The sequence below is a fragment of the Pleurodeles waltl genome, chromosome 1_2 (assembly GCF_031143425.1).
Source record: "Pleurodeles waltl isolate 20211129_DDA chromosome 1_2, aPleWal1.hap1.20221129, whole genome shotgun sequence".
NCBI lineage: Eukaryota > Metazoa > Chordata > Amphibia > Caudata > Salamandridae > Pleurodeles > Pleurodeles waltl.
The window spans coordinates 100,876,592-100,901,599 of NC_090437.1; the positions used below are offsets into that span (position 1 = coordinate 100,876,592).

Sequence of the window (25,008 nt, forward strand, 5' to 3'; positions counted from 1 at the left end):
GCAACGACACCTGATTGCAAATCATAGCAAGACTAACGGTAGTCTCACAGTTGCTTCTGCTAAGAAAGTTGTCAGTTTCGCCGTTCGAACATTCCTAAGTGAAAGGCAACTCCCACACCTTGTGGATTTAACTGTACCCTAACTACTCAAATCTGCTAACTGCAAAATGTTTTAAACATCTGCTAAACTGAAATGTGGAAATGGGAAGGCTGATTTCCCTCTGTATTAGCCATACTACTGAATTTCTGCTACAGTAAAAGGCAATTTTTTGATGTAAGCATGATGTAACTAGCTTCTTTTTTTGCCATTAACTGTTGTTGTCTGGTCAAATTAAAAGGTGGCAAATAACTCAGTAGAGTTAACATGCTGACGGGGCACACAACCACTTTTAAGAACCTTCAGTGTCTAACCCAGCTGCATATTAGACCTAAGTTGACTGTCCATGATGTAAAAATGACATATTCTGAATGATGTCTATTGCAGAGGACACAATATTATTTAGCATGTAAATGTGGTTGGACAATGTGTTCATACCATTAAGGACAATGGCTAAAGCCTCCTCCATATTTTCTTCGTCAATGGGCCTTAAACGTGCAGCTGCTTCCATTTGCGAAAGCTTCCAAGTTTCAGTAAATATGGCATACAGAAAACAATTTGAGCATGGTTTTCTAGGACCCAGCAAGAAATCCATGTCGACTTCTTCTGAAAGGAGACTATAGTGTTCCTTGACAACCACTAATGTGAAGGAACATCACCACTTTTGGCACAGTTTACCCACACTATATGTGGTAATGACAACTGAGTTTTGAACTGTGATGTCGCGAGGGCCCGTTCGGCTTCCTCTGAATCCCTGTTTGGAATTAACAAAACGTGCCTGACAACCGCTTGTGTCCACTGGCCACAATAACCACATATTGGGATGTGAAAGTGAGGATTTAAAGGTACCATTCTGAACGCAAATAGTAAGCTGTTCTTCGGTGACATCTAAAAGGGTTTGCCAATTGTAAAATTTAGCTGGTGTCAGGATACTGGGCGCATGCAGTTCTTTTCTTTTCGTTAAGCCCTTGGCAGGCTGAATTGTGTTGTTTAGAAATATTATTTGTAAGGGAATAAGGCACGCTCTAAACAAAGCTTCCCTACCCTGTGTCTACCAATCATGTGTTCGCCATACACTCTAACTCGACTTTCTTCCAAAATTCATAGCCCTCAATGGCCAACCAGGAAACAAAGGATTCAAAATAAATTAATTAGAAGGAGGCAATCTGAAATAATATGACACTGCATTCTTAGCATCATGCCCAGAAAAAGACCAAACTTTTCTACATATGTTTTGGAACTCCCCGTTGTAGGCATGAGACAATGTTCCCATTGTGTGTAATTAAAAACAGATTTTGGTGTACTAGCCCAGAGAAGAAAGTAATATCAGTAATGATGGTAACAAAACATTTCAAAATAATTCGCTGTATTCATATATACATCTTCACTTTCAAATACAGTGTAATATTCAAGCTCAGAAAGCATGGAATCAACTGTCGTAACATACCAGTTATCAAAAACAACCACAGGTGTAATAACATAATTAATGGAAACTTAAAAAATGTATGGAATTGGAATGACCTCAGTAGGACCAAATACATCATATGGTATTTTATCCCACACAATCCCATCAGGAATTGAAACGGCTGAAATGTTCACGAGGGCCAAGTCTCTTCAGAACTTACGGGAAGAAGGCTAAGTTGTCAAAACCACATTCACTAGTTCAACAGCAGAGCCTTCAGGAAGATAATAACCAATTATCAGCAGAAACAAAACGATGAAAAAACCAATCCAAAGCAGAAATGCAGGGAATGTCAGCATTATCCACAGATAGTACCACGGACAAATCAAATAATTGTTTTTAAGCCAGAAATAAAGCTTACGTGTTGCTGTAACAGGTGCAGCTGTAGAGGAGTTTGCAGAAAAGTCGTCTATGTCGACAAAGTAACCAGATGCTGTTTGTGCAGACAGGTGCCGGTGCAGAACTGGTAGATGGACCCAATGGTGTTGGTTCATAATGAACAATGTCATCTTTGAGTGTAGAACTGGAAAAGTAAATGTCCATAGTTTGGATGTTTCTTGTTGGTGAAGTAGTGACAGGAAGTAGCAGAATCTCATTCTCAGCTCAGGGAAACAACTGTGGTACTTGTACTAGTAGAAGCATTATTTAATGCTTTAAGAGGGATATCCCATTGGGTAGTGGGAGAGGCTAAGGAACTACCCAGGAATCCTTGTGGTCTACTGTGCAGGATCAGCCACATGGTGCGATCTGATGTTGTCAACTGAAACAAAACAGTCTTCTTTAGAACCAGGCAGTGGTGCCATTATGACAATTCTGGTACTGTGTGTATTCCCAGGACTGGAACCAGTGCTCTATAGGATGGGGCAAATTCCTTTTTTTAACAGCAATCCTCTCTCGTACCAGATACCTTATCTTTAGATAGATGTTGTTGGCAAATCCCTCATTCCCAAGGTGGTGGCATAGGCAGAAGCATTTTCATCAAGGATTATTTTTTTTTGTTTCCTGTAAAACAATGACACATTCATTTATATCAAGTGGTGTTTCTGCCACCACCGCACCAGGGCCATTAAGATCTGGGACATACATAGGTATCCCAAACAGAACCTCATAAGAGGTGCATCCTTCAAAAGACCTTCTGGGAATATTATTTAGTGCTCTCTGGACTCCATATAGGTGGTGCAGCCAACTGTGACCTGATCGAATACTCTTGCTGTTAAGGATTGCTTTAAGTCTCAGTTTTTCTGCTCCACAATCGCATTTCACTTGGGATGATGGGGAGATGAGAAAGGCACTTCAACACTCATCATTGCCATGGTGTCCTTGAATGCCCTGGAGGCAAAGGAAGGGCCCCTGGTCCGAATGAAATGCTTCAACTTCCTATGTCCAAATGAAGACTTGCAAATCTTTAATAACAGTTTGAGTGCCAGATGAATGTTGTGGCCACACCCATAGCAACCTGGAGCATGAATCCATCATGGTTGTAAGGGACCGCAATGGTTCAGGTACACATATTGCAATGGTCTGTTAGAAACCATGAGAGGTGTCTGCGGTGGGCATTTCATGGTAGATCCTTTACTTTGTTGGCAAATGTCACAACTAAGGACATACTGCTTGGTCTGTTTGTATAGATCAAGCCACCAATAGTGGTTCTGCAGTAAGAAAATGGTAGCTGCTACACCAGCATGGGCAGAAGCGATAACTTAACGCGCTGCTTTAATGAGATCTAATCTCTCGCCTTGGATGGGGATCACAGAATCACCACGCCTGGTATTGTTGCAAAAGCAATGTTTTGGGCAACTAAGTGGTAGGAATATTTGGCAGGATATTCTTTTGCCTTCAGCTGAGGCATTCACAGCAGCCAATGTCTCAATGTTCAGTCTTGTGTAAAAACAAGTAATTGCAGCAATACAAACAGCGCTGCAGATTTGTCAGTCAAAGATTTTCCTACACATTGGTGGCCCAATGTATGTACTACCTGAGCTCCGGGTAGTCTGTCCTTAAGATCTGCTACCCTCACCCACAAGTTTTTTTGTTTGATTGGTGTTCCCATTTGAATCCCTGAACCCGTTCAGGCACCAGTGATGTAAGTAATCAAGGCAGGACTGGATACAGTAGTACGAATCACAAACAATCAAAGTGGGCTGTTCAGGATCCGTATGTTCCAGTGACAAAATGAGAGCCACAAGCTCTGCAAGTTGTGAGGTGCAGTCCCCTAGGGTATGATTGTAGGTATTTGAGAATGAAATGTACCATCTCTCATGACTACCCTAACTACTGCACCAACAGCAGAGTACTGCCATCAGTATAAATGAAGGTTCCGTATTGATCAAGAGGCATGATGTCAGAGGGTACAGGGTATTTAAGCTCATATTGTAGAAATGATTGGGTCTGTAAACGTGCAGTCAAAAACATAAATCGACATCAGTGGAAGTCAGGGAGGTTGCCCATTGAATCCATTGTGGATGTAATGCCTGTGTTTGGAGCACTCGCTTTGGTAACTGCCTCAAGGGCTCGTACCGAGGTAACAACAATTATGCATTTCCTTGGGCAAGTGGCCTCTCCTTGATGACAGCTGTCTGTAAAGCAGTCTTTTTCTGTTGGGGTTAAAATGCTGTTCTTCATTGGAATACAAGTGTGATATGTATGCTATATGGGTACTTTGTCACCCTCATTAAATGTGACATAGGTCAACCCAATGGCATCAGGAATTATTCTGATGACAATATTTGTTTTTTGTCACGTGTTTAAGTGTTGTGGTTCTAGCATGTCAAGTTGCAAATCTTTAAGTATGTGTGTATGTTCTAGTGTCTAGTGTCTGCTTGAAATGTCTGGACGGATTAAGTCAGAGTTGTTTTATGCTTTGTGCATAATCTGGAATGTATGTTCTGCCAAAATTTAAAAAACCCAGTCATGACTGCAGTTTCTTGATGGTATTTGGTGGTTGAAGTTGGGCGCACTTTTCTAAAAAGTGCGGGGATAAGCTTTTGCCTTCATCAGATAACTTGTATTCTACGCATAGGACACTAAGAAGAGCGATTTTAGTTTTCTTGAAGTTAAGTTTGTAGCCTGGGGCAGTGAATCCTAGAATGTTGTGATCCACCTGGGCCAAATATGCATTGAGGTTGTCATCTGTAAGGTAGATGTCATCAGAGAACACGTTACTTACCTTTGGTAACAAATTATCTGGTGGAGACATATTCTAGTTGCAGATTCCTTACTGTAGGAAGCTGGCCTGGTGTGTGGTGGATGCCTATGGTGTTGGCACCTAATGCCAGGTCAAGGCAACCCCTATTAGTGAATGTAGGTAGTGCCTAGGGAGACAGGGCTCCCCAGAGGCAGCTGTGGATGAGCAGCCAAGACTTATCTAGGAGTCACATAAAGCTTATGCAATACCACAATAGTCACACAGCAACTTATCACACATGAAAGAACCACACAGTGTTACAAAAATAAATGTACTTTATTATAGTAACACAATACTAGATTACTTATAGGCAGTCTCCCAACTGGAGGGCGGTAAGTACATTATATATATATATATATATATATATATATATATATATATATATATATATATATATATATATATATATATATATATATGGAAAATGTCACTTACCCAGTGTACATCTGTTCGTGGCATGAGTCGCTGCAGATTCACATGCTTTGCACATCACACCATCTAGTGTTGGGCTCGGAGTGTTACAAGTTGTTTTTCTTCGAAGAAGTCTTTTCGAGTCACGAGATCGAGGGACTCCTCCCATTTCGGCTCCATTGCGCATGGGCGTCGATTCCATCTTAGATTGTTTTCCCCGCAGAGGGTGAGGTAGGAGTTGTGTATATAGTAATAGTGCCCATGCAATGGAGTGAATATGCATGTACATAATGTAGTTTAAAGTGATATATTTACAAATTTACAAATGTACAAGTCTAATTTTTTCTCAACTTAAAATGGCTACAGGCTCCCGGGGAGGTGGGAGGGCGCATGTGAATCTGCATCGTCTCATGCCACGAACAGATGTCCACTGGGTAAGTGACATTTTCCGTTCGATGGCATGTGTAGCTGCAGATACACATGCTGTGCATAGACTAGTAAGCAGTTATCTCTCCAAAAGCGGTGGTTCAGCCTGTAGGAGTTGAAGTTGTTTGAAATAAAGTCCGTAGTACTGCTTGTCCTACTGTGGCTTGCTGTGTTGTTAACACATCCACGCAGTAATGCTTGGTAAATGTATGAGGCGTCGACCATGTGGCTGCCTTACAGATTTCAGTCATTGGAATATTTCCTAGAAAGGCCATGGTAGCACCTTTCTTTCTAGTCGAATGTGCCTTTGGTGTAATAGGCAGTTCTCTTTTTGCTTTGAGATAGCAAGTTTGAATGCACTTAACTATCCATCTAGCAATGCCTGGTTTTGAAATTGGATTTCCTGTATGAGGTTTTTGGAAAGCAACAAATAATTGTTTTCTTTTCCGAAATTGTTTTGTTCTGTCAATGTAGTACATTAACGCTCTTTTGATGTCTAATGTATGTAGTGCTCTTTCAGCTACGGAATCTGGCTCTGGGAAGAACACTGGTAGTTCTACTGTTTGATTCAAGTGGAACGGTGATATGACTTTTGGTAAGAATTTATGATTTGTGCGTAAGACTACTTTATGCTTGTGTATCTGAATAAATGGTTCTTGTATGGTAAATGCTTGTATCTCACTTACTCTTCTTAGAGATGTTATAGCAATTAGAAATGCAACTTTCCATGTTAAGTATTGCATTTCACATGAGTGCATAGGTTCGAAAGGTAGACCCATAAGTCGAGTTAAGACAATGTTGAGGTTCCACAAAGGAACTGGTGGTGTTCTTGGTGGTATAATTCTCTTTAACCCTTCCATAAATGCTTTTATGACTGGTATCCTAAATAATGAAGTTGAGTGCGTAATTTGCAGATAAGCTGAAATTGCGGTAAGATGTATTTTAATGGATGAAAAAGCTAGCTTTGACTTTTGCAAATATAGTAAGTAGCTTACAATGTCTTTAGCAGATGTGTGTAATGGTTGGATTTGATTATTATGGCAATAATAAACAAATATTTTCCACGTATTTGCATAGCAATGTCTAGTGGTTGGTTTCCTAGCTTGTTTTATGACCTCCATACATTCCTGTGTAAGGTCTATGTGTCCGAATTCTAAGATTTCAGGAGCCATATTGCTAGATTCAGCGATGCTGGATTTGGGTGTCTGATCTGTTGTTTGTGTTGAGTTAACAGATCTGGTTTGTTTGGTAGTTTGACATGGGGCACTACTGAGAGGTCTAGTAGTGTTGTGTACCAAGGTTGTCTTGCCCAAGTTGGTGCTATTAGTATGAGTTTGAGTTTGTTTTGACTCAATTTGTTTACCAGATATGGAAGGAGTGGGAGAGGGGGAGGGGGAGGGGGAAAAGCGTATGCAAATATCCCTGACCAACTCATCCATAACGCATTGCCCTGAGACTGATCCTGTGGGTATCTGGATGCGAATTTTTTGCATTTTGCGTTTTCTTTTGTTGCAAATAGGTCTATTTGTGGTGTTCCCCATCTTTGGAAGTAAGTGTTTAGTATTTGGGGGTGAATCTCCCATTCGTGGATCTGTTGGTGATCCCGAGAGAGATTGTCTGCTAACTGATTCTGAATCCCTGGAATAAACTGTGCTATTAGGCGAATGTGGTTGTGAATCGCCCAATGCCATATTCTCTGTGCCAGGAGACACAACTGTGTTGAGTGTGTTCCTCCCTGTTTGTTCAGATAATACATCGTTGTCATGTTGTCTGTTTTGACAAGGATGTGTTTGTGGCTTATTATGGGTTGAAAAGCTTTCAACGCTAGAAATACTGCCAATAGTTCTAAGTGATTTATGTGAAACTGTCTTTGCTGAGTGTCCCATTGTCCCTGGATGCTGTGTTGATTGAGGTGTGCTCCCCACCCTAACATGGAGGCATCTGTAGTTATTACGTATTGAGGCACTGGGTCTTGGAAAGGCCGCCCTTGGTTTAAATTTATATTGTTCCACCATAGAAGCGAGGTGTATGTTTGGCGGTCTATCAACACTAGATCTAGAATTTGACCCTGTGCCTGTGACCATTGTGATGCTAGGCACTGTTGTAAGGGCCGCATGTGCAATATGGCGTTTGGGACAATGGCTATGCATGAGGACATCATGCCTAGTAGTTTCATCACCATCCTGACCTGTATCTTTTGTTTTGGATACATGGCCTGTATTACATTGTGAAATGCTTGTACCCTTTGTGGACTTGGAGTAGCAACCCCTTTTGTTGTGTTGATTGTTGCCCCTAAGTATTGCTGTGTTTGACACGGCTCAAGATGTGACTTTGTATAGTTGAGTGAGAAACCTAGTTTGTGGAGGGTTTTGATGACATAGTTTGTGTGTTGTGAACACTGTTCTTGCGTGTTGGTTTTGATTAACCAATCGTCTAGGTACGGGAACACGTGTATTTGCTGTCTTCTGATATGCGCAGCTACTACTGCCAGGCATTTTGTAAAAACTCTTGGCGCAGTTGTTATCCCCAATGGCAACACTTTGAATTGGTAATGTACTCCTTGGAATACAAACCTTAGGTACTTTCTGTGTGAAGGATGTATCGGTATATGGAAGTATGCATCCTTTAGGTCTAGTGTTGTCATGTAGTCTTGTTGTTTGAGCAATGGGATTACGTCCTGTAATGTCACCATGTGAAAGTGATCTGATTTGATGTAAGTATTTAACGTTCTGAGATCTAATATAGGTCTTAGAGTTTTGTCCTTTTTGGGTATGAGAAAGTACAGAGAGTAAACTCCTGTTCCTTTCTGATGAATTGGTACTAATTCTATTGCCTCTTTTTGTAACAACGCTTGGACTTCCAGTTTTAGAAGATCCATGTGTTTTGACATATTGTGTGTTTTCGGTGGGATATTTGGAGGGAATTTGAGAAATTCTATGCAATAACCATGCTGGATAATTGCTAGGACCCAAGTATCTGTTATTTACTCCCACTGTTTGTAGAACTTGGTTAGCCTCCCCCCCACAGGTGTTATGTGTTGGGGATTTGTGACATGTATGTCACTGCTTGTTTTGTGGAGTTTTGGGACTTTGGAACTTCCCTCTACTTTTTTGAAATTGTCCCCCTCTATATTGTCCCCGAAAACTTCCCCGCTGATATTGGCTCTGATAAGTGGGCCTTGTTTGTGAGGTTGAGGGTTCCGTGCTTTGTCCTCGAAACCCCCCTCTAAACTGTGTTTTACGAAATGTGCCTCTGCTCTGTGGGGAGTAGAGTGCGCCCATGGCTTTGGCCGTATCAGTGTCCTTTTTAAGTTTTTCGATGGCAGTGTCCACCTCCGGCCCAAACAACTGCTGTCCATTAAATGGCATATTCAGCACAGCTTGTTGTATTTCCGGCTTGAATCCTGATGTACGCAGCCATGCATGTCTCCTTATTGTCACTGCCGTGTTTACAGTTCTAGCAGCTGTGTCTGCTGCATCCATTGCTGACCCTATCTGATTGTTTGAGATACTCTGTCCTTCTTCCACCACTTGCTGTGCTCTCTTTTGGAACTCCTTGGGTAAATGTTCTATAAAGTGTTGCATTTCGTCCCAATGAGCCCTATCGTATCTGGCCAACAAAGCCTGTGAGTTGGCAATGCGCCACTGGATTGCTGCCTGTGCCACCACCCTTTTCCCTGCTGTGTCAAATTTACGACTCTCTTTGTCTGGAGGTGGTGCGTCTCCTGAAGTGTGTGAGTTCGCCCTCTTGCGAGCTGCCCCTACTACCACTGAGTCCGGTGTTAACTGTTGTGTGATGTACACGGGGTCTGTTGGTGGCGGTTTATATTTTTTCTCCACTCTTGGAGTAATGGCCCTTCCTTTTACAGGCTCCTCAAACACTTGTTTGGAGTGTTTTAGCATTCCAGGTAGCATGGGGAGACTCTGGTACTGGCTGTGTGTGGACGACAGTGTATTAAATAGAAAGTCGTCTTCAATTGGCTCTGCATGCAGGCTGACATTGTGAAACGCCGCTGCCCTGGACACCACCTGTGCGTAGGCTGTACTATCTTCTGGTGGTGACGGTCTAGCTGGATAACAGTCAGGACTGTTATCTGACACTGGTGCATCATAAAGGTCCCATGCGTCTGGATCATCCTGACTCATCCCTGTATGAATTGGGGATTGCATCATTGGTGGAGTGGCTACCGGTGATGGTTGCGGAGAGCGTTGTGGAGGCGGTGGCGGGGTTACTTGTTTAGCCACCTTTGCCTGTGGCTGCTTGTCTTTCTCTTGGAAGAGTGCTGATCTTCTCTGGTTTTTTTTGGATGAGAGCCTTCTTTGGGTGTAGTCTGGCTCCATTGTCTCCAGTTCCTGTCCAAATCTATGTGTTTGCATCTGTGAGGACAGGCCTTGTTCCTCTCTGTAGGAACTTGTTCTCGGTTCCGAGGCCGGATGTTTCGGTATCAAAATCTTTTTGGCTGCCTTTTTCGGTTCAGACGACACTTTTTTGCTCTTCGGCGTACAGATTTCTCGGTGCCGACTTGGTTCGGTGCCGCTCTCTCAGTGCCGAGATTGCTCTGACCCGGTGTCTCGGGGTCGAGTCTGCTCTGACCCAGTGTCTCGGGGTCGAGTGTGCTCTGTGCCTGTTTCTCGACCGGAGTCGGATGACTTCAACACAGGCGTTCCCTTTTTCGGTGCTGATGCCCGATCACCTATTTTTCGGGTTAAGCCATGGCCTGTTGGCGGTGGCGTCCCCTGGGCTTTGCTGCTTTTTACGTGAGTCTTGTGTATCGACGTCTTACTCACGGTTTTCGGCGTCTGTTCAGGATCGACCTCTTCCGAGTCCGATTCTTCGATGGAGAAGGCTTCCTCTTCTTCCTCCATGTGTTTTTGTCCTGTCGGCACCGACGCCATCTGTAATCTTCTTGCTCTTCGGTCCCTTAAAGTCTTTCTGGACCGAAATGCTCGACAGGCCTCACAGGTATCCTCTTTGTGTTCTGGCGACAAACACAAATTACAGACCAGATGCTGATCTGTGTAAGGATACTTGTTGTGGCATTCGGGGCAGAAGCGGAATGGGGTCCGTTCCATTAGCCTTGAAGACGCATGCAGTCGGGCCGACCAGGCCCCGCCGGGGAATCGAAAACCCCGAAGGGCCGCCGGAGCTCTTCCGAATTCGGTGTCTATCTGTTGTAGCTAACCCGATACCGAACGCAAACAATACCGTCGAATTTTCCGATTTTTCACTAACATTCCGAACCGAAGCGCGGAGCGAAAAGCAACACGTCCGAACCCGATGGCGGAAAGAAAACAATCTAAGACGGAGTCGACGCCCATGCTCAATGGAGCCGAAATGGGAGGAGTCCCTCGATCTCGTGACTCGAAAAGACTTCTTCGAAGAAAAACAACTTGTAACACTCCAAGCCCAACACTAGATGGCGGGATGTGCAAAGCATGTGTATCTGCAGCTACACATGCCATCAAACATATATATATATATATATATGTTCGATGGCATGTGTAGCTGCAGATACACATGCTTTGCACATCCCGCCATCTAGTGTTGGGCTCGGACACTTAATGGAAGATAACAGTTGGGTTAATTACGCTATTACAAATCTAGAAGGGGAAGGGTTAGAAACTAATTTGGACAGCAAATATTTTTAAACCTAGATCCACATTTTGTCCCCAAGTTATGAATAGATCCATCGACACATTTGAGAAATGTATCATCAAGGAATTTCGACAGACAGAAAGAAAGAAAACAAAATGTAATCAACATTTAAATAAAAAGCAAGTTGAAGCCTTAAGGGAGTTAAATCAGAATGAAAGTATAGTCATCAAACAATCTGATAAGGGTGGCAATGTTGTGAATTGGCACTTGGATAAATACTTGGAGGAAGGGTGATACAATTAAGTGATACAAGGCAATATGAAGTAACCCCCAGGCAGAAGTATTTTACTTCCAACAGGGAGTACTTGGTTAGGTTGGACGTTTGGTTTGGTAGAAAAATCATTGAAAAAGATGAATATTTATTTTTGAAGTGTGATCATCCCAAGCTTCCAGTATTATATTTATTGCCTAAATTACACAAAGATTCGGTTAACCCACCATGTAGATCTATTGTTTCTTCTAGAGGCAGTCTGCTTGAAAATACGTCAAAATACGTAGACTGTTTTCTTCGGCCTTTTGTTGAAACTTTGCCATCTTATATCAAAGATACTAGTGACTTCTTGAGAAGAATCAATGGTATTTCATGGGATGACCATTTTCTATTGCTTAGCCTGGATGTGGAAAGTTTGTATACGTGTATTCCTCACGAGTTAGGTATCAAAGCAAGATAACATTTTCTCAGAGCAAGATCAATTTCTTTTTTTACAACACACTGACATTTTATTGCACATGATGGAAACATGTTTAACTAATAATTTCTTCATTTTTAACAAAGAAATTTATAGACAAACACAGGGGACAGCGATGGGTACTTGGCTTCGCCCCCAGCTACTTTTCCTCGGCTGGTGGGAGGAACAGGTTGTGTACAATAATCGTCTGTTTGACGAACGTGCTGTGGGTTCATTATATTGATGATATTTTTGGCATTTGGAATGACAGTCAAAAGGAGGCAGATGATTTTGTAAAACAACTGAACGATAATCAGTTCAATCTTAAATTTACAGTGCATGTACACAGTTCGGAAATAGAATTTTTAGATCTTAAACTGCAGGTCAGAGGTACAAGACTAGTAAGTACACTATTTCGAAAGTAAACAACGGGAAACAGTCTGCTCCATGCAAAAAGCTGCCATCCCAGCAATCTTATACGAAGCATTCCTTATGGGGAATTGCTGACTGCAAAAAGAAATTGCAGTGATGAAAATGATTTTCTTTGGAAGCAGAAATCATGAGTAACAGATTTGAGTGAGGGTATTCATGTAATCTTATTGATCAAGCATACAGGAAAGTAAAAGCAATAGATTGTGAGAAATTATTAATGACCCACATTAGAGATAAGGCTGACGAACAGCAACCGGTAAGATTTATCACAACCTTTCACAGTCAATTGTGGGAAGTTAAACACAGTCTGAATAAATATTGGGACATTTTAAGAATGGAGGAACAATTGGCAGATGTTTTTGGGCAGAAGCCTCAAATTACATTTAGGAGATGCACTTCCTTGAAAGATAAACTTTGTAGGAGTTTAATTCAGTTTACAGGTAAGAACACAGAGTCCTCAATACAAGGCTTTTTTATTTGTGGAATGTGTGAAGCGTGTAAAGGCAGTACAAACTGTCAACAATTTCAGCTATCTCAACAGACACAACCTTATATAATCAAAAAACATCTGACATGCAATACAGATTTTTGTGTTTATGTTTTGAATTGTCCATGCAATAAATGCTATATTGGCAGCACAATCAATAAGGCCAAAAAACGAGTGCTCGAACACGACGGCTATTGTTAAGGAAGATAGTACATACCCTATTACGAGGCATTTTGGATCATTTAATCAGAAGAATGTAAATTTATTAAAATTCTGTGTGCTAGACAATGTTCCTACTCGTATTAGAGGAGGAAATAGAGAACAGGTACTTAGGAGATTGGAGTCATAATTTATTATCAAGTATGCGACAACCCATCCGGGAGGTTTGAATCTTTATGAAGAACTATCAGTTCATTTATTTAGGATAGAATTTTGATTTTCCCTGAAATGTTTTTAGCTTTCAACATTATATGATGGTGTTATTCATTATCCCATGATGAGAACATTTGTTTTTCCAATTAATTGTTTCATTAATTTTCTTGAAGTTGTTTCAAACATAGGTAATTTATCAGTGTTTCCAGTAAGGCTATATATTTGACAGAGCACATGGCGACATTTGTTTAGAAATTGCAGGTTATCAAATGCTGATTATATGATATTTTTTCTTTATTTGTTATTAGGTGGACATAGCGGTACAGCAATAATATGGATAAACGCAAAGGAGCTATTATATCCAGGAACGGGTTAGTGCAGTATGAAAATTATTTTCTTGAATTAATTATGAATTCTGAAATAGGGATTTCAGTTTTGAGTATAAGGGTAATTTTAGGGTAGTACCCTAGTGTAGAAATATTGCATTATATAAGCATCTATTGTTGAATAGAAATTGTTATGGTTGATTTATGGCAGTGAAAATCAATATATAGTTTTCTGTTAGAATGAACATCAATAATTAGAAAATATAACAATGACATTGTTGGCATGGCATGGTTTCTGCGTATTAGATTATATTTGGGAAGGAATAATAGCCAGTGAGTGGATTTTAAGATGGCCGAAATGTTTACATGTAAAATCGGGGCTTTATGTTAGTCCGTTGTTTATGTTCATAATGCGAAAGTGGAAGTGAGAAGTCATTTAATCACTATGAGGATGATACATTTGTAACCTGTGACAAGGAGCGAAGGCTCGGAAATGCGTCAGGATCGTTTTCTTTGTTCTTGTTGCTGCAAGTCTAATAAACAAGCTGGTGCAATCAGAGTCACAGTACGCTGTCGTGTTTACACCGAGGTTTCTCGGATGTTTCCGGCAACGCTATGTTGGAATATAAATATATGGAATATATATACACATATATATATATATACACATATATATACATATATAGACACACACACAGACAGTAATAATTAGGAAATGGCACAAGAAATAACAAGCATTGGCAAGAATTAGTGAACAACAGTTAGGGCCCATGGGGAGGACCAAACCATATACTAAAATAGTGGAATGCGAAGAGAGGTCCCCCATCCCAGGGTATGGAGTCGTTAGAGGGAAGCTGGAAGAACTAGGGACTCCAAGAGGGGAGTACTAAAGTGACCGCCAGCAACCAAGAGAGCAGAGTTAAGCACCTGTATTTCTCGAGGACTAACATGAGGACTTAGAAATTGGATTGTGCAAGAACAGAACCAGACTAGAAGAAACCAAAGATGGATTCTGGAAGAAGAGTACCTGCTTAAGAAGGGGACAAAGTCCAGTACACAATGAAGTGTCCAGTCAGGGGAGGAGCCTCTACCATCCCTTCTGTGGATGAAAATCCAGGTTGACGGAGGAAGACGACAAGCTGTGGAGTCCAGGAACTGAAGAGGTGTCCTTGGAGTGGTGCACATGGTGTCTCACGTCGGTCGTTGGGCCACAGATGATCAGTGGTGCAGAAAACCACCAACAAGCCTTAACAAAGAGAAGCAAAAGAAGAGTTGCAAGGCTGAAGAAGACCAGCAAGGTCCAGGGGACTCGACCCTTGGAGGGAAGTCCGTGTGACCCTCAGCAGTCGGGAGAGCCAACAGAAACAGTCGCAGCCCTCCCAGGCAACCCACTGGCAACCGGCACAGTAAGTCACAGTGAGGCCCATTCAGCACACCTGAAGAGGAGTCCCACGTCGCTGGAGCAGCAGAGATAAGATTGTTCTTGGCATGATGAAGTGCTGAAGGCTGGGGCTACTCAGAGCCCGAAGATCTTTGAGCTGGAGACAACAAGCCTTAGTAGCTTTAAGAGTCGTGGTGCACAGGGGTACTGTTCTGCAAGGGGAGGCAAGGGCTCACTGTTTCCCAAGTTGGACAGCGGGCAGAAGACCAAGGGAATCACTCCAGACAACCACCTGTGATGCAGAATCCACGCAGTTCCAGAGGAGAGGAGATCCACGCAGCCGGATGTCATTGCGCTTGGTGCCTGCAGATGTAGGAGATTGACTCCTTCACTCCAAGGGAGATTCCTTCTTGCTTCTTGGTGCAGGCTGAAGTCTCGCCAACATCCGAAGATGCACAGCTGTGGAAATGTTGCAGTTGCTGGAAGGAGCCGGAGAAACAATGTTGCAATGCGAGGTCATCTCAGGAGTTGCAGTCTTGTCGTTTCCTGAAGAGCCCAGTTGCTGTTACAGTGGCCAGAATTGGAAATAAAGAATGGAGAGGAGTCCTGGTGGAGTCTTGCATGTCGAATCTGGGGACCCACCCTCAAGGGAGTCCCTAAATAGACCTAAAAGGGGGTCAGGACACCTTACAAGGTGACCACTTATGAGGGTTCTCTGATGTCACCTGCCTGACCTGCAAACTCAGATGCTCCCAGGGGCCTCTGCACATCTTGGTTTCAAGATGGAAGAATCGAGTGGCCAACTGGAGGAGCTCTGGGCACCACCCCTGGGGTGGTGATGGACAGGAGAATGGTCACTCCCCTTTCCCTTGTCCGTTTCGCACCAGAGTAGGGATGGGGGTACCTGAGCTGGTGCAAACCGGTTTATGCAAGGAGGGCACCAAATATGCCCTTCAAACCTAACAGGTGACTTGGGAGGCTACTCCTCCCAAGCCTTGTAACACTTATTTCCAAGGGAGAAGGTGTTGCTTCCATCTCTCACAGGACATCCTTTGTTCTGCCTTCCCTTGCCTGAGCTCTTCAAGCAGCAGGAGGGCAGAAACATGTCTGAGGGTGGCAGCAGCGTGGGCTGCCTGGAAAACCCTAGAAGACTGGTAGGAGCAATGCAGGGGGGGTCCCTCTAAGGAGCCCCCAGAGTGCATGGAATCACACAACCAATACTGGCAACAGTATAGGGTTATGATTCCGACATGTTCGATACCAAACATGCCCAGGTTCGGAGTTATTATGTAGCTGGACACCTGTGTCCAATACATGGGTAAATTGGCTTCCCCACACTTACGAAGTCCAGTGCAATGAAACTGGAGTTCGCAGGGGACCTGCGAACTCCAGGAGAACCAACAACAGAATCTCAACTCCACAATGCCCTGCTTGTTGCAATTCCACATGGCGGTGGTATTGTCTGTAATTACCTGCACCAGCCTCCTTTTGATTGGCGGATGGAAGGTTCTCAAAGCGAAGTGGATGGTTCGCCGCTCCAAGAGATTGATATGGAGCTGGGCCTCTGCCAAGAATAGGACCCGCTGAGTGCCACCTCTGCCAGATGGTCTCCCCAACCCAGACGGGATGCATTGGTCACCACTGTCAACACTGGATAAGGTAGAGAGGGGTCTTCCGCTAAACCAATCACAGTCCAGTAAACACCACTGTAGATCATTTGCAGATGTCTCTGAAATTTGGACGTGGTCGGAAAGGTTCCCTTGATGCTGGACCAGACTTCAGATCCCAATGCAGAGCCCACATATGCCAGCTGGAATGCTTGACCAATAGAAAGAAGGAGGCCACCCAACCCAGCAGCCTCAAGGTCGACCTCACTGAACTTCCAAGACGATCAGCATCATAGCCTAAATGTCTTAGACTCGCCTTTCTGGAGGCACAAAACCAAGCGATGTCCATAATGGCTGAGATGAAGGGGAGTGCCTGAGAAGTAATCAAGTCTGACTTAGGCACTTTGATAGTGAACCCCTAAGATGACGGGGTTCGCAGTTGTCTGGAGGTGGAGGATGACTGCCTTGGGGGAGTCTGCTTTCAAGAGCTAGTCATCAAAGATAGGGGGAAGAGTGGGACTCCTGGACTCCAAAGGTTTGGTGCTACATCCATCATCAATTTTGTGAACACCTACGGTGCAATGGTGAGTCGAAAGGGAAGCACAAAAAACTGACAATGCCCCATCCCACGACGAACCGCAAGTAGTGATGATGGGCCAGCAGGATCGGTATATGGAAATAGGTGTCCTTAAAGTCTAACACCATCATCCAGTCTACAGGGTTTAGGGCAGACAAAACCTGGGCCAGTGTGAACATCATGAATAATTCATTTCAGAGGAAGGTATTGAGAGGGCACAGGTCTATAATTTATCAAAAGCCCCATCCATTCTTTGGCAATAGAAAGTAGCCCCTGTAGCCAAAAAAGTATGCACTTCCTGCCGTGAAGGAGGACAGAAGGTCCTATGTTTTTCATTGCAGGGACAGTGGAAGGTGCAACAGAGTGACACTTTAGTGCAAGGTGTACTCCTTTCAGACTACTTCCAGGACTCAACTCTCCAATGTTATGGTCTGCCAAACAGGCAAGAATTGTCTGATCCTGCGTCCAACCAGATGTCCCTGCTCCACTAAAGGCATGCTTAGATGTGTGGCAGGTGGGGCTGCAAGGGGTCAGTGGACGGAGTAACTCGCTGACCTTGACCGCAGGGGTCTAGGGGCATCACAGTCTTGGCCTTGAAACTACTGGGCAACTTGCTGAGGCTCAATCGACTGACAGCATGGGTTACCTCTGCTGAAGCCCCAAAAGGAATGGTGGGGCTGATGCAGTTGCTGCGGCAAGGAAGATAAGCCCAGGGAGCATGCTGTGGCCCTGCTCTCCTTGAAATGCTCCAGAGTGGAATCTGTCTTGTCCCCAAATGGGCGAGTATCAACAAAGGGCATATCTGTTAGGAACGACTGGACATCTCCTGAAAAAACAGTTGACCACAGCCTTTAGGCTGTCAATAGAGACACTGGTGCCAATGGCTTGTCCAATGGAATCGGTGGTGTCCATGCCACATCAAATTGTGAACTTGGCCGCATTACAAACATGCTGTATGGCTTGGATTTAGGGCAGGCCGAAGTTCTTCTGGGACACCTGGGAGGGCGTGAGTTACGGAATGCAGAAGAGCATGACAATAGCAACCCAGCAGGCAAGTGGCATTCAAAGACTTGAAGGCCAAGCTGATCGAAGAAATACCATGTTGGAAAAGGTCTTCACTTATTTGGACTCCTTATCGGGGAGAGTAGTCACAAAAGTGTTTGGGTTGTCCGACTTGTAGACGTCCGCACCAATGAGATTTCAGGGGAGGGGTGCTGAAACAAAAATGTTGGATCAACTGTGGCATGGCAGTGCCGTCTCGCAATCTCCCAAATGACTAGGGAGCCAGACCAAGGTTTAGCCTATGTCCCTAAGAGGACTTCGGTAAGTGCATCATTGAGGGGCAAGAGGGGATCAGGAGATGTTTGCCCGGCTGGAGCATTTCCATCAAGACATTGGTTTTGACGTCTAATGTCTAAAGCTTTGGCAGCCCTATGTATGACCATTGTGTAAATTGCACCCTTCTCAGTGGCAGAGCCTGGGGGAAAAGCAAAGTCCCAACTCAAGGGGAAGTGTCAAGGACACCCATGTCTTGGAGGTCATCATACCAATTTTCCTCGTGGTATGGTTGCCCTGTCTCATCACCCACATCATAGTTGTTTCCGAATACATACCAAACAAGGAATGCATTATATGTGTTCTTTCTTCTGGAGGTGCTAGGTCAAACAGGGGATGGGCGGGTGGCACCTTGATGGAAAATTAGCATCTGAGAACACAATGGGCACCTAGTCCTCCAGTGTTGATAGAGCATGGTACCGGGTAAAGAGTTGGTCCAGGGCCCAGTGGAGGATTCAAATGGTGAAACCAGCTCTGAGGGCGACACTGCCTGCAGCATCCTTGATGGAGGGCGTTGCAGCTTTTTGGAGCCCACAGGGGTGCCAGAGGGAGTCAGTAAGGATCAAAACAGTTGGAGCATGGCCTCATAGAACTCTTCAATCTGCCAGAACAAGTTGCAGGAAGGGGTCAGAGGACGACCGTCTTTGGGTGTGAGATCAAGAAGCAATTGAGAAGCATGGCAACACCATCACGCCTTCTCAGGAAAATGTGGGTGGCAGGAAGGGGCCAAGTCCACTTGGATTTTTGTTTTTTCAACTTACCTGAAGACTTAGATCGCAACGACGACTGACCTTGGGAATTACTCCAGCGACTTCTGGACTAAGACCAAGAACAGGGCCAGTACTGACATTTTGACTTGGACCGGTCTCGTCCCCCTGAAGTCTTCTAGTGCCTCGCGGCATATAGTTTCACCTCGCTATCTCAAATGGTTTCATCAGCACAGTCACTGGAGGCCTTAGAGTCATGGCTCAACCCTAGGGACTAAAGGTAAACTTGAGAAGTACATGTGACAGACATTTGTTGCCACAGCCCTTACTGGGGTTAAAACCTGTAGGTTTTGGGGGGTGACATTCCCTTGTATACACAATTTATTTTGGAGGTAAATGGCCTCATAGATGAGAGGTAGCCACGCGTCTGCATCTGGGGCTGCAGATTGAAAGTAACTGACATCAGCGAGAGGGAGTGGCGCCTATTTGGGCCCTACACATCATTTCTGGAGCAGAACGGCATAAGTGCAGAGCTGCCTGGCACCATCTACCACCTAAGTTAGGACCCCACGCTAGATGTTGTACACCTCCTCTGAGAGCACTCTGAATCTTGTGTTAGACTGCACATTCGAAACATACATTCTCATATTGGATCAGAATGGAGATTCCTAATACTATGGGCAGGAAATATTTGCTCTGAATTTCTGCATATTCATGTTCTTTGATTGTTCCTTAATAATACCACCTTCCTTATGCTATCAGACAATCCATGTGAGTCATTCGACTTTCCACAGAAAGATCCATAATGATTGTCAACGTAGGAAGCAACACCTGGAAATGCACACCTTTCAAGCTTGTTGGTCTATGACTGGCATGTCAGGATAACAATTTAGAACTAAAAGTAAATATATTATTTTTTCTTCCTAATCTTCGGCTCTTAGGCATTAATTATACTTCAGATATTCTTCCAGAGATATCATGGACCTCAGAAGAGACACCTGTCTCACAATTGCAAGAAAGTCTGTACGATGGTCCTGACATTTTGATAGAAGGCAGTCGGTCGTACAAAGGATCCATCTTGTAACCTGTGCATCTAGGACTTCTCGAGGGTAATAAATAATCTGCACTGACTGTGGATTTGTTGAAGCTGAGATTTAAGCCTAGCCCCTGAATACACTGTAGAACAGGAATCACTTGCATCATGTTTGTATTGTGATTTGACTACCAAAGAGAAGTTATAAAAGTACATGTGAGTGAAAATGCTCCAAAATAAAGAAAGGTGTTCAGCGCCATCAAGTCTACTCATACGGGACAAATTTCAGTATAAAGGGTCAGCCCCTGCATTGGAACGGTTGGCACAGATCTTGAAATAGAAACTGAAACTGAAATCTACGGGCCTTCCTACAGTGTGAAAATACAGATTCTGCAATCAACAGCTCAAATAAAACCTCCCCACCCAACGTAATTTGAGTAAATCCTGTTTATCACCAACATTCTGAACGTCTCTTTTTTTTTGGTTATTACAATCTTCAAATCCAGTGAGTGCTGTAATTCTTGTCATAGTTACTTCTTTCTGACCAAAAACACACAGGAGTCCTTTCGGTGTTTTGGAAATTTCTCAGCTGGCTTTTGTATCAAGACTTAAGCTTAATGTTTCACAATTATTTAAGTATGTCTCAATAGCCAACAAGAAATGCTTATAGGAAACTGCAGGGAACATGCCAAAGTCACATGTGAAAGAAAAGACAAAATAGCACTCAATGATGTCTATAGCGATAAAAGCTTCTTTAAGGTCCAGAGACAAAAGCTCAAGCCACTAAACCAAGCTCAATTTTTTCAAGCCACAAACATGACAATATTCTCAAGAACCGACATCCTATTTGTTACAAACAAAAGTTTACACAGTTAAACAGCCAATGTAGAAATCACACTGATTGCCATATTCAACAATGTTTACATTACATGAGCTAAAATAAATCCTCTAGATGGAATTTTAAGGCAACTCTCCCAGACAGCCAAGAAATCACACACCAAATCAGATACTTAACAAAAGAATCACATACTAGGTTAGGCATTAAGAAAATGGAAATAAACCAAAACAAACCTTGAAGAAATTAAAAGTTGGAAAATGTTTACATCCAAAAAAATGATCAATTTAAAGTACAGCCGATGAAACGGAAAACAGAGTACAACCAAACATGAACTCATGTCGCAGATCAGTCACTGCTAGAAATCAAAGTAAACCACGACAAATCAGGAACAAGAAGTGGAAAGACTGTGGTTAACTACATAAAAAACAAGAAGGAAAATGCATAGATCACCTCGTTAGCAACCAAGATAGACAAATTATAACCAAAAATTGGAAATGATTATTACCTTTCAAGAATACTACAAACTTAACTTCAGTAAATATTTAAGACAAATATTGCTCATAAATATTGACTGCACACTTTTTGCAAAGAGCTTAGCCTCCCGCATACAGAACATTATCTTGTGACATGTAGAAGCAAACAAAACTGAATTTGTCAATGGAAGAATATTAGTCTGCAACACCAGACTCCATACAAACATAATGACAGTGACGGAAAATGAAGAGTAAGAGGTATAGTGTGTGAATGCATTTGAGGATGAAAAAGCCTTTGATTACAGAGAATAGAAATACCTCTTGAGAATGCTACAATGCCGCAGCATTTCGCATAAATGTAACAAATTAGCAAAAACCCTATAAGCACCACCGAAGACTAATGTACTTGTAAGCTGAATACTATTCCTCCCATTTACACTGGAAAGGGAGGCACAAGGCAAGGATGCCTCTTACCCCAACTTCTTTTTGTTCTAGCTCCCGAGCACTTACTGAGTAAAACCAGAAGTTATGATCAGATGTAAGGCATCTGAATTTAAGGCTTCAAATGCAAATTGCAAGTATATACAGACGATATCCTCAGCCTTCTGAATCAAGCTGAAACTTCATTCCTAACACACTTAAGGAATTTGTAAAATATGCTGCTATACACAGATACAAACTAAAAAGGGACAAAACAGAAGCACACCTATTGAGTAAACAAAGAATGAAACCACAAAATCCAAATTTGAATGTAAACCACTACACATCAAACATGTAGTAATCCCTTTTGAAAACTGCATAGATGCACTACCAACAAAATACAATTGTACAGAACAGAATACATTAAAAAAAAAGTCTCTGGCATGATCGTTACTAAAACTATTACTGTGGGGTAAACTAGAAACTATCAAAATATGTTTTGTCTAAAATCATGTACCCTTTCTCCATGTTACTCATTCATCCACTCTATAATGCTTTAAGGAGCTCAAAAAAAGCCCTTTGGAACAAAACACTCCAGAATACTTCTCAGCCCAGTTACCATTATTAAGCAATGAGATTACTTCCAACAGGCAAGCAGATATTTTTCAAGCAAGCCTTCATCTCTGCAGAAAGCAGAGCGCACTCTACAGAGTTGAATGCTGCTCAGCAACAGCAAAAGAAGAAACACGTCTATTCAAAAGTCCATGGGAGCACAGATGTTAGTAGAAGTGTTAAACTGGAATCTTGCCATCAAAATAATAAGAATACCACAAAAGTGGCACATAGTTACAGTTTATTTGTGCTTGTACATCCTCCTTCACTAATCATTTCATGACTGCCTTTGCAAACAAAAGAATCTTAAAGCTAGTTGTAGGAGATAAGTACTGTAAAAATCATTAAGGCCTGATTCCATTTTGAGAATTCTCAATTATTAGAACACAAGATTTGGCTAAGCACTATAAAAAAAAAAAAATCACATACATACCCATATGTCCTGCTTCTCGGCAATTGGGAAGTTTGAATACAAATCTATCATTTCTGGAGTCCTATACATTGGTGTAGTGTTTCTTGTAATCTGTAATACAAATAGAAATAAGTGTCACAAATATTTAACTAGGTATGTCCAGTTGGCAATAAATAAAATGATGCAATTTACGTTTATCCTGAAACAGCATTTCTTTGAGAAAATACTTTGAAATGTTTCTGATTCATATTAGTTATGTGACTTTGAGGTGACAAAGAGAGTTACAATTGCAGAACTGTGGCAAGAATAAAACCATAGCCCACAATCCATATAAGGTTCATATTACCATTAGTCTCAGATGCTTTGAGTGAGGAAGTAATTCCTTGTGCAGCTCACCAGTGAATCAGTGCAAACACCAAATGGGCACTGAAAAGGATGTGTAATTGACAGTAAATTGGAAGCAAGACTGATTTAAAGATCTCGGGTATAAATGTGTTGCTCCTATGGCAAACCCAGTTTATCCAAGTAAACACACAAAAAGTACATCTCTGTGGGTACTGACCTTAAACCTGTGCTGTGGAAGGTGAAGGAGTACGTAGGCTCTCAAAGCAAAGCTCCCAGTCTGATTCAGTGGCAATATACAGTGGAGTGGCAAATGGGTGGGTAGGTCAGGAAGTACTGCAGACAGGCTCATCCTGTGGTATGGGATGAGATGGACACTTATAGATTAAGTATGAGTGGAACTGACAGACAATGATTGGTGGGAAGTCCCGGCTTCTTTAGAGCAAGTTTATCATATGAGGGATAAGTTGTGGAAGATGGGGGAAGCACCCTTCTTGCTGAAGTTATAAATATAAAGCTACTTTCCAAGGCAAATAATGGAGATAAGATTTGTGCATAGATTAAGAGAAGTCTCATTAACGTACAGAAGAAAATTGGCCTGATGTAGAGTTTGGTGAAGAGTGTACTATCACTACAGCAACAGAGTAGCCTCTTTGCCAATATGAAATTCCAGTTGCCTCATTTAGAGTAGGGCAGAACTTAAGTATGTCAGTAATGGAGATTGCTCCATCTCCGCTGCTGACTTAACAGCCCGACAGAGCAAGGGCTGCCAAATGTTTGGCCATTTGTTCATCCGTCATATTTAAAGAGGGCGGCCAAATGGCAAGCTTTTAATTTCTCACATTGCAATCCATAATGTGGTGATCAGTGAAAGTAAAAACATTTTAATGACCCTCACGCCATGGGGGAAACTTCTATGGCAAGAGGATCATTGCTTTATTTTCTAAAAGAAAATCCCATTTTGGGATTCTGATTTTGAAAATAAAAATAAAAAGATACTGAAGATGTGCTGTCATGTTGACGGAACCGCATGGCACACTTTTGATGTTTTGACCAGAAGCCCCATGATGGTGGTTCCCGCCAATATAAGAGACGTCCCTGAGACTGCAGGCATCTATAAAACCAGAGTATGGTTATTCCATCAGGGCGACAGAGCATTTTACTCCGTAGCCCTGAAAGCGTACAACCATTACTCTAAACTTTAAATCAGCCCCAATGTTCGGCTCTTATGAAGGGGAAGGTCTCCTAAATGCTTGGAAAGTCTTCACTAAGTCCTTGTAGGAAATCTTTAATGTTAGGAACGGTGACAAAAGATGCCGGAGAGGGCTTTTTCTGTAAGCACTGAGGCAGGCAAATACGCATTTATAGAAGAGAATCGGACCCCAGATTAAACCAACTGAAGATGAAAAGGCAGTCAGTGCTGTCTCTCTTCACTTCATGTTCTCAGGTTTTCCAGACTCTAGGTACACTATAAGGAAGATTACTTTAATCTCTCCAAAACAGCATTTCCAAAGAACCAAGATTTGGGAAATTTACATGTAAAAGCTTGACATTTTACATTTTGTCCCAGTAGAGAGTGGGTCAACTTGGGGCATACCCATGCTTATAAGATTTCAGGCAGAACAAATTCACTTACCACTCACTTCTATTTCTAGGAGGTGCCTGTTAATCTAATCCGCTTTCCATTTCTTAAATGCTGGACTACGAGCTACCATCAGAGATCCACCTTTAGTCAGGTCAGTACCAGATTTT

General features: G+C 42.6%; 1 protein-coding gene across 1 annotated transcript in view; it reads right to left on the reverse strand.

The window, feature by feature from the left end:
• The window catches only part of GAK (cyclin G associated kinase), a 1,188,967-nt gene that overhangs the window by 826,648 nt on the left and 337,311 nt on the right, over nt 1-25,008 (reverse strand). The window contains exon 7 of the mRNA XM_069236701.1: nt 22,936-23,025. Coding sequence (XP_069092802.1) covers nt 22,936-23,025 — 90 coding nt within the window. The remainder of the gene's footprint in view (nt 1-22,935; nt 23,026-25,008) is intronic.